At 39.4% G+C, this 10,257-nt stretch overlaps 1 protein-coding gene across 4 annotated transcripts; it reads left to right on the top strand.

Annotated features, from left to right (window-relative positions):
* The first annotated feature begins 308 nt into the window (after positions 1 to 308).
* Positions 309 to 3,180, top strand: LOC107851981 (BURP domain-containing protein BNM2A). 4 transcript variants are annotated; one of them, XM_047412429.1, is made up of 3 exons: positions 338 to 865; positions 1,184 to 1,462; positions 1,689 to 3,180. In XM_047412429.1, the coding sequence occupies exons 2-3, from the start codon at positions 1,418 to 1,420 to the stop codon at positions 3,030 to 3,032; spliced, it is 1,389 nt and encodes a 462-aa protein (XP_047268385.1). In that variant the 5' UTR covers positions 338 to 865; positions 1,184 to 1,417; the 3' UTR covers positions 3,033 to 3,180. The 4 variants fall into 4 exon arrangements, with proteins under 4 accessions (XP_016552510.2, XP_047268385.1, XP_047268384.1 ...); XM_047412428.1 differs by having other exon boundaries at positions 338 to 980; XM_047412430.1 differs by having other exon boundaries at positions 341 to 720.
* The last annotated feature ends 7,077 nt before the right edge of the window (positions 3,181 to 10,257 follow it).

Genomic DNA, 10,257 nt, shown 5'->3' with positions numbered 1-10,257 from the left:
GTTCAAGCGTCTATTTGTGTACAACCGAAATTGGAGGACATAGATGAAAGTTGAAGTCCTCATCTGAAGTCAAGTTAAACGGTATGAAGATGAAGAGATTTGAAGGAAAATTGAACAAAAAGCAGAAGAAAAAAATAGTAAAAGTTAAGAAGAGGGAAGCAAGTGGAGGACAAAATGTGACATAAAGGGGTATTTTGGGCCTTTGCATTTAAACGAGTTTCACGTTAGAAACAATAATGCTTCTCAATTATTTGTGCAGACAATAATAGCACCGCACCCACCACTTTCACTACTTCCAAAACATTTATTCTAAGAAAAAGTTCGAATCAAATGCTCTTCTATAAATTCTAATTAGTGCTAAATGAGCATTTGTATCAGGGATATTTAGGGTGATATTGCATTGAAAAGGAAAAAGAAATGATAGTTAATTTGGTGTTTTTTTTAACCTGTCCCTAGCAGCGCCCACCTCTTTTTGCTCTTTTGTTGACTTGAACGCACAACCTTTGAAAGTGTACCATCTGAGCAACTCCCTATTGTCAGTACCTTGAGTTGAAAGTGAGGGGTGCTTATCATTCGACCAACTCCCTCTTGTCAGTTACTTGAGTTGGAAGTGAGGGGTGCTTACCATCTGAGTAAATCCCTCTTGTCAGTTACTTGAGTTGGAAGTGAGGTGTGGTTACAATCCAAACAACTCCCTCTTGTCAGTTGCTTGAGTTGAAGGTGAGGGGTGCTTACCATCCGAGCAACTCTCTCTTGTCAGTTGCTTGAGTTGGACGTGAAGGGTGCTTACCATCCAAACAACTCCCTCTTGTCAATTACTTGAGTTGGAAGTGAGGGGTGCTTATCATCCGAACAACTCTCTCTTGTCAGTTACTTTGATGTGCATTCCTGCTAAACAAGGAATTAAGTTCGATATAGCATTGGCATGAGCATTTTCATTGCAGATCTTTTTTGGCCAAACCCTCCATTAACATGATGATGTAACTATAACGTCACCTCTACTGGACACTATTCCCTCTGAGCCATATCTTAGAGAAGAAAGAAATGAAAAAATGTTATTCAATTGAAATTTGACAATATTATTGGCGCTACTTGTCACTTACTACTTTTTTTTTTTTTGGTTTTCCATCCGGTGTTCAGTGCCGGCATTGGAGCCCCGACTAATTTGGATCGCGCGTTGCAGGGCCCATTAAGGTGGTAGCGCTCCCAACAGAGTTTTCTCCATATCCAGGGTCGAACCCTCGACCTCTGGTTAAGGGTGGAGCAGACTCATCCACTGCACCACAACCAATGTTGGTGTTACTTATTACTTATTTGTGCAGATAAAAATGGCACAGTACCCTCCTCCATTTTTTTCACTACTATATATATCTCTCTTATTTCAGAAGAATTTTCTCAAGAACTCAACAGGAAAACAATGGATCTTAAGTTTTATTATTGTTTTCTCTCCCTAATTCTGTTGGTAATTTAATATTCTCCTCCATCTTAATTACAAGCTAGATTTAAGTAATATTTTGTTCAATATAATATTATTGGTACTACTTACTATATAAAAACTCTAATTGATTATAAATATATGTCACTGATCACCTTATAACATAATATTATTGTTACTACTTATTACTATATGAAAACTATGATTGATTGTAAATATATGTTGTTGGTCACATTATAATATAATATGGCAGGTTGCTTATGGAACAGAAGCTAGGAAAGTTGTTCAAGGAAATTCTGAAGACGGTAATCAGCAAGCATTAAAAGCGATTTATGGATCTGAAGACAATCATCAGCAATCGATTTCCAGTAATGGAAAGCTGATGCCTCCCTTCATTTTTTATAAACAGGACAACGATGAGCAAGTGAAGAAAGAGAACAAACATATCCATTCTGAAGACAACCATCAGCAAGCATTAAAAGCGATTTACGGAGCTGAAGACAATCATCAGCAAGAGATATCTGGTAACAAAAAGCTGACGATTCCCTTCTTTTTTTATAAACAGGCCAATGATGAGCAAGTGAAGAAAGAGAATGAACATATTCATTCCGAACACAATCATCAGCAAGAGATTTCCGGTAACAAAAAGTTGGCGATTCCCTTCTTTTTTTATAAACAGGCCAATGATGAGCAAGTGAAGAAAGAGAATGTACATATTCATTCCGAACACAATCATCAGCAAGAGATTTCCGGTAACAAAAAGCTGGCGATTCCCTTCATTTTTTATAAAGAGGGAAACAACGAGCAAGTGAAAAGAAGGAATGAACATATAATGCATTCATCATCCCATACACATATGGATGATCCTTCGATAGCATCAATTTTCTTCCTTCAGGATGATCTAAAGATGGGGAAAACAGTAACTCTCTCCTTTCAAAAAAGAATAAATCTAATTTCTTCTCCTTCTAATTCCCCGCAAAATTTCTTTCCCAAAAAAGCAGCCGATTCCATTCCATTTTCATTCAAGGAACTCCAAAACCTTCTTCAACGTTTCTCGTTGTCTGAAAACTCTCCACAGGCTAAATCCATGGAAGATGCATTGAGAATATGTGAATTATCATCACCTATAACGGGAGAGACACAGTACTGTGCCACATCCGCGGAGGGAATGCTCGACTTTGTTCACGAGATCATGGGAGAGAAAACCCAAGTCAAAACTCTATCCACAACAACTCATTTCTCAAACGAGGACTCAACTCCTCACCCACAGAACTATACTATTGTGGATGTTCCACAAGAAGTTTCCGCTCCTAAGATGGTGATGTGTCATATCCTGTCTTGTGATTACACGGTTTTCTATTGTCATCACACGATTAGCGATGAAAGAAAGGTGTCCAAAGTTTCATTGAGGAATGAAGCAAATGGTGATACAGTGGAATCAATTGCTGTATGTCACTTGGATACCTCTGAATGGGATCCATCTCATGTATCTTTCCGAGTGCTCGGTGTATTACCAGGAGCATCACCTATCTGTCACTTCTTCCCATCAAGTAATGATCTAGTGTGGGTTCCAAAAACTGGAAATGAAGCACTTTGAAAGATCAAAGCAACTAGCTCCACCATGTTTCAATGTTATTGCTTATGTGTGTACTATATTTGATTGTATCTGCTTTCCATTTTCCAGTATTCCTGTTTGAGTGTCCTCTTGATGATTGTTAAATAAATAAAATATGCTTTTCATAAAATTGTTCTCACAAGTGTTCTATTCGATAAATAATCAAGGATAATGAAAAAGAGATTTAGCAATAATTTATTGCTGAATCCTACAAGGGTGTAGGTCGTTATTGTTACATTCATCGGAACCTGGTTAGTTTTCCACCTATAAATTTATTTTGTTTTAAAGTTTTTATAAGTCAAGTTTATTAGCTACTTCTGCATCAGTCTTCGACATCATTTCAATTTGTCAGGAAACTGTAACGAACCCGAATTCTCAACACAAACACGTAAATATTATATAATAACAGATAGCCCAAATGACAATGGTAACACTTAAACTATTGGATTACAATGGAAAATATTGAAATAACAAGTAGCTAAGGAATATAGAAAAGAATAGGGATGAGAATCTTAGACTCTAGAAAGAAGATCGAGAGGAAAAGACAGTTTCTTCACAATACGCATAAACCGTTCTGTCTAATCCCAAGTCCTCTATTTAACCAATTGATAATAGGATATGAAATCCAAATAAAACTCTCCAACATTTCAATTGGCCCGATAATCCCGACTAAATCCATCCCATTCACCCTTTCCAACTTGGTTCATAACTGTTAAAACGTATTAGTTATGATCACTTTTCTGAGTTAGATCATTAGCTCATTTTTACTGTTTTTGGGTTTTTACTGTTACATTGATAAAAGGTTGATTAGCCAAGTTAGTTAGTGAAGTTAGTGGAGGCACCAAGTTAGTGGTTGTTGATTAGATTAGTTATCCAAGTTGTTAGAGTTAGTTAGGAATGTTCTAGAAGCTCATGTGACATACATGTGAGTCTATAAATAGCAACCATGTCCCTCTCATTGTATACCTTACCACTTGAATAACAATATCTTAGCTCTTTCCTTTCTTCTCTTCTCTGCTTCAATGGCTTTTGGGTGTGTGTGTGATCATTATAATGCATCAGTTTAACATGGTATCAGAGCAACGATCCATGGAGGTTTAGAGAAAGTATCAATACTCCATACTATTTTGGATTCTATGCTACTATCTGTAACGCCCCGTAAAATTCGTGCACGGATTAGCCTTGAACAATGTGCTCTTAGACTTAAGACTTGAAAATTTTTCTAAGTGTAATGAGGACTTAGAGTCGTTTTAGCTGGCAATCTTCCGGATACAACTTTTCAACCTTCCCAACATCCGTTTTTGGATTTTCTTGTTGCGTTGTGATGGGGCAAGGTTGTAATATGCCTTGGAAGAGTTTCAGAATTTTTAGACGGGCTTAAGGACAAGTTTGGAATTCCATTCCAGTAGCTGCGCACGATTGGCCTGCGGCGCCTACTGGATCGCGTGTGCTGGACCTTAGCCTACGATTGAGCAGGCGACGCCTACTAAATTGCGGTGCTCTACACTAGGCGGCGCCTGGTGGATCACCCCAGTCCTTTTTCAGTGAGTCCTCCAAATTTTTAATCGCATATTTGTAATTGACCTTTCCCCAATCAACTTGAACACGGGATTTAATCCCTCAAACACCAAAATAGAGTCTCATTCCTCAAATTTTCTCAAGAACATTCTCTATGGTTTTAAAATAGAATCCCCAATAACTCAAGATTCAACCGTGCGTTTTAGAAGAAAATTAGAGATTCAGAATTCCCAATCCGCAAGCTTCAAGAAGCACCCATTATCTTCGGAAATAGAGGTACGTGGGGTTTGTCCTAAAAACTACATGGGCTTGAAATTTGTTAAAGGCATGATTTAAGTTTTTATGCACATATTTTATGGGGGTTTTGAAAACTATATTACAGATTTTGTGTTTCGAAGGTTTAAATGCTATTATTGCCTTACTATTGTGATTTTCCCCTTAATTTGAATTACATGTATACGTATATGTATGAATTTGAGATTTATAAATGTTTGAGAGAACAAATCATGAATTCTCTCTCTTGAGCTGACTTAAAGATCATGACTTTAGTGAGTTGAAAGATGTTTTTATAACAACCTGGCATTTGATCATGTTTTGAAAGTATTGAGAGGGTGTTCTAATATCAATATGTACTTGTGTTTGTAAGAAAGAATTGCATGTGTTTATACAGAGATTCATGAAAGTTTAAAAATGGCTCAGAGATTTGACTTGCAAGTCAATGGTATAACGATACCATACATAATTATACCAATACAGAGTATGTTTTCAGAGTATGTGTTTAGAATATGCTTTTAGAGTATGTTTTCAGAGAATGCATGTTTTCATAGAGTTTTAAAAAAGGTCTTAAAGAGTGTTAGGTGGTTACCCGAAGAAGGCGTGAGTTCAAGTAACTCTTAGCTTGAAACCGTATTTTCCGATACGAGTAGATTATTATTGTACACTGGCGATGCCCGTGTGGCGTATTAGAGTTAGAGACTCTGACCCTTGCGGCACACTTGGGTTGGGGGCTTAGCTGCCGAGTCAATGGCAGTTTCCATATGGCCCATGGAATTTTCAAGAATTGTAAGGTATACCACCTAGCACAGAAAAGTATAAAGAGTGTCACAGATTTTAGATGTTTTTCACAGAGTTTCTTAAAGATGCCCATGAGATTTCCTACTATACGATTTTTTATGAACTGTTTTAACTGCTCTCATATATGTTAGTTATAAATGATTATTTTTGGATTAGCTCTACGTACCAGTACTTTTGTGCTGGCCCCCTCCTCCCTCCAACCTCTCAGGTTTTGAGGCTCAGTCTAGGGGTCCAGATAAGCAGTATATATTCAGACTTGCAGATCAGATTTTGCAGTGGTGAGCCTTCTTTACTCCAGAAGACCTACAGATTTTTTAGAGTATTATTAGTAGTTATATTTTGGTCTACTGGGGGCCTTGTCCCAATTTCTTTTTTAGACAGATGTTGAGTTCTTAGTAGAGATTTTGTAGACTGATGTCAGATATTACTATTCAAATATATTTTCAGATTGATCATGTTTCCGTATTAGATTTCAATTCCACATTATCTTATGTTTTTATGAATGTTGTGCATGATTACCATATAGAGAAAGGGTGTTCCGGGCCTTCATAGTTTGCGATACTCATCACGGCTAGGGCCCCGGTTTGGGTGGTGACAAACTTGGAATCAAAGCATGGTTCATGGTCCCAGGGTGTCTGTGAAATTGCGTTGGGTAGAATCTTGTTTATGGGTGTGTAGTGCGCCACACTTATAAGCAAGAGGCTACTATGCGTTAAGGAAATAATTCCCTTCTTTGTGATTTAGTTCGTGCTTCAGAGTCTGAACTATTCCCTAATCAATGATATCTTATATTTTAGAAACATAGTTATCCTCCCCGTCACAACATTGATCAGAATGCTCAGACAGATGAGGTCTGTCCCACCCATGGGATACGGACACACAACAGAGTTCCCACTCCAGAGCCTTTACCTACACTGGGAGTTCCTTCTATCCCAACCAGTCCACCTCGGGCTCCATGGACAAATGTTAACCGTCCCCCGACTAATCAGAGAGATATTTCAAACGCAGAGTTCAGGCAGTCTATTCATATGTTGACATAGTTGGTGGCTTCATAGAATCAGTGGTCAGAGGATACTAGGTATACATCTGTTACTTTTGAGGCTACTCGGGTGAGCCAATTCATGAGGATGAATCCTTTCAAATTCACAGGTACTAAGGTAGAAGAGGACTCACAGGAATTTGTAGATGAAATGGAGAAGATTTTCAAAGTGATGCATATTGATAGGGTATAAGGGGTAGAATTGGTAGCCTACCAGCTGAAAGAGGTGGCGAATCAGTGGTATAACAATTGGGAAGATGCGAAGGGCGAAAATGCTGAGCCCTCGATATGGAATGAGTTTGTTGATGATTTTTTTGACAAGTTCTTCCCTCTGGAGCTAAGGGAATCTGAGGCAGAAGAATTCATGAACCTCAAGAAGGGTAAGATGAGCGTGTAGGAGTACACTTTAAATTTTAATCAACTGTCCCGTTATGCTCCTGAGATGACAAGTAGTATTAGAGCCTGAATGAGGAAGTTTGTTTCCGTCCTTTCGGATCATCTAGTGCTTGAGTGTCAGAGAGCTATACTGAACGAGGAGTTGGACTTTGCTAGGCTGACAGTTCATATGCAGTAGGTAGAGGAAAAGAAAAAGAAGATTTCTGAAGCTAAAGAGAAAGAGAGACAGGCAAAGAGAGCCAAATTTGTAAACTATGGTCATAGTCAGTAGCAGGGCGGTAACTGGGGTAACAAATGGCAGAAGAGAAAGAATTATAGTAATGCACAATCAGCAGCCAGTGCTCCGGCACCCAGACATCCAACAGATCAGTGACCCCAAAGTTTTCAATCTGGCCAAGGGCCCCGAGTGCAGGGTACGCAGTCTCAGGAAGGTGTAGCTCAAACTTTTTGGCCATATCCTCATTATGAGAAGTGCAGAAGAAATCATCTTGGAAAGTGCCAGTTTGGTACCATGGTATGTTATTCTTGTGATCAACCAAGCCATATTCAGAGAGAGTGTCCGGCAGCAAAAAAGTGCTGGGGAGCCAGGACACAAGTAAATTCTTCTTCACCACCACCTCAGAAGGGTGCCACTTCATCCGCCAGGAATGGCCGCAACTGGTTGTATGCTTTGACCAACTGCCAAGAGGCAGAGGCCTCGCCAGATATAGTTACTGGTATGTTGCAAATCTTTTCTCGTGATGTTTATGTATTGCTTGACCCCGGGTCTACCCTATCCTATGTGACCCCTTATGTGGCTGTTGGTTTTGAGTTTGAGCCCGATGTGATTTCTGAACCCTTTTCTGTTTCCACCTCGGTGGGAGATTTTGTTATTTCTAGAAAGGTGTATAGGGATTATGTTGTGACTTTTAGTAGCCGGGATACGGTAGCAGATCTCATAGATCTAGATATGGTTGCTTTTGATGCTATCTTAAGGATGGATTGGCTCCATTCGTGCTATGAAACATTAGATTGTAGGACTCGAAGAATCATTTTCTCTTTCCCGAATGATCCAGTGATAGAATGGGAAGGGCATTCTCTAGCACCTAGAGGGCACTTTATATCCTATCTCAGAGCCCGCAGACTCATTTCTAAGGGTTGTTTGTATCACCTTATTCGGGTTAAGGACTCTAGTACCGAGAGTCTTCCTCTTCAGTCTATCCCTGTAGTAAATGAATTTCCAGAAGTCTTTCCAGATGATCTCCCAAGAATACCACTTGATATGTAGATAGAGTTTGGTATTGATGTGTTTCCAGATACCCGTCCCATTTCTATTCCACCATATAGAATGGCTCCTACAGTGTTAAAAGAGTTGAAAGAAAAGCTAGCAAACCTCATAAATGAAGGCTTTATACACCCCAGTGTGTCTCTTTGGGATGCACCTGTACTTTTCATGTGAAAGAAAGATGGTTCCCTTCGTATGTGCATAGACTACCATCAGCTGAATAAGGTCACCATTAAAAATAAGTACCCTCTTCCTAGTATTGATGATCTTTTTGACCAGCTCCAAGGTGCTAGAAGTTTTTCAAAGATAGACCTTCATTCGGGATACCATCAGTTGAAGGTTAGAGAGTCAGATATTCCCAAAATAGCTTTCCAAACTAGATATGGTCATTATGAATTCTTTGTCATGTCCTTTGGGTTGACTAATGCCCCTGCAGCTTTCATGGACCTTATGAATAGCGTCTTCCGTTAGTTCCTGGATCTGTTTGTCATAGTATTCATTTATGACATCTTGATTTATTCCAAAAATTAGGAGGATCATGCCACCCACCTCCGAATTATCCTTCAGACTCTTAAAGATCATAGCTTGTATGCGAAATTCTCCAAGTGCAAATTCTGGTTGAATGCTAGTGCTTTCTTGGGGCATATTTTATCTAGTGACGAGATTAGAGTGGATCCTCAAAAGGTTGAGGTAGTGAGAAAATAGACCAGACCCATGACTCCAACCGATATTCAAAGCTTTTTGGGCCTGGCAGGTTATTACAAAAGGTTCGTAGAGATTTTTTCTTCCATAGCTGCTCCGCTCACCAAATTGACTCATAAAAAGGTAAACTATGTGTGGTCTGATCTGTGTGAAAATAGTTTTAAGAAGTTGAAAGACAAGCAAACCACTGCTCCTGTTTTGACCCTTCCTAAGGGTGTAGATGGCTTTATGCTATACTGTGATGCATCCCGTGTGGGACTTGGTTGTGTACTTACGCAGCATGGGAAGGTAGTAGCTTATGCATCTAGGCAGTTGAAGGTGCACGAGTGGAACTACCGCACTCATGACTTGGAGTTAGCAGCCGTGGTGTTTGCACTTAGAATCTTGAGGCATTATCTCTATGGGGTGGATGTTGATATTTATACTGACCACAAAAGTTTGTAGTATGTTTTCTCACAGAAAAAATTAAACCTCAGGCAGAGGCGCTGGATGGAGCTTTTGAAATACTATAATATGAGCCTGCATTACCATCCGAGCAAGGCAAATGTTGTAGCCGATGCCCTTAGCAGGTTGTCTATGGGCAGCCTTTCTCATGTAGAAAAGGGGAAGAAATTGATCGTGAAGGATATTCACCGCCTTTCAAATCTGGGAGTGCAACTCTTAGATTCCAAAGATGGAGGGGTGATTGTTCATGAGATAGCTAAATCATCCCTTTGTACCAAAGTCAAAGAAAAGCAGGCCGAAGATCCCATCTTGATACAGATTAAGAGAGATGTGGGTCAACAAAAAGTAATGTCGTTTGAGATTGGTGGTAATGGTATTCTGAGATATCAGGGTTGATTGTGTGTGCCTGATATAGACGGGTTAGAGAAATAATCCTTGATAAGGCTCACACTTCGAGGTATGTTGTTCACCCAAACTTTACAAAGATGTATCCTGACTTGAAAACCATTTATTGGTGGAATAATGTGCCAAGTGTTTGAAATGTCAGCAAGTCAAGGTGGAACATATGAGGCCAGGAGGTACTTCGCAAGAGATAGCTTTACCGTTGTGGAAATGGGAGATGATTAATATGGACTTCATTACAGGACTTCCGAAGTCCCAAAACCAGTATGACTCTATATGGGTGATTGTAGATAGGCTGAACAAGTCAGCGCACTTTCTGCCTGTCAGGACTAACTATTTGGGAGAGGATTATGCTAGGTTGTTCATCG

The sequence above is a fragment of the Capsicum annuum genome, chromosome 5, assembly GCF_002878395.1.
Source record: "Capsicum annuum cultivar UCD-10X-F1 chromosome 5, UCD10Xv1.1, whole genome shotgun sequence".
Classification (NCBI taxonomy): Eukaryota; Viridiplantae; Streptophyta; class Magnoliopsida; order Solanales; family Solanaceae; genus Capsicum; species Capsicum annuum.
This window is presented reverse-complemented; position numbering and strand designations above follow the sequence as displayed.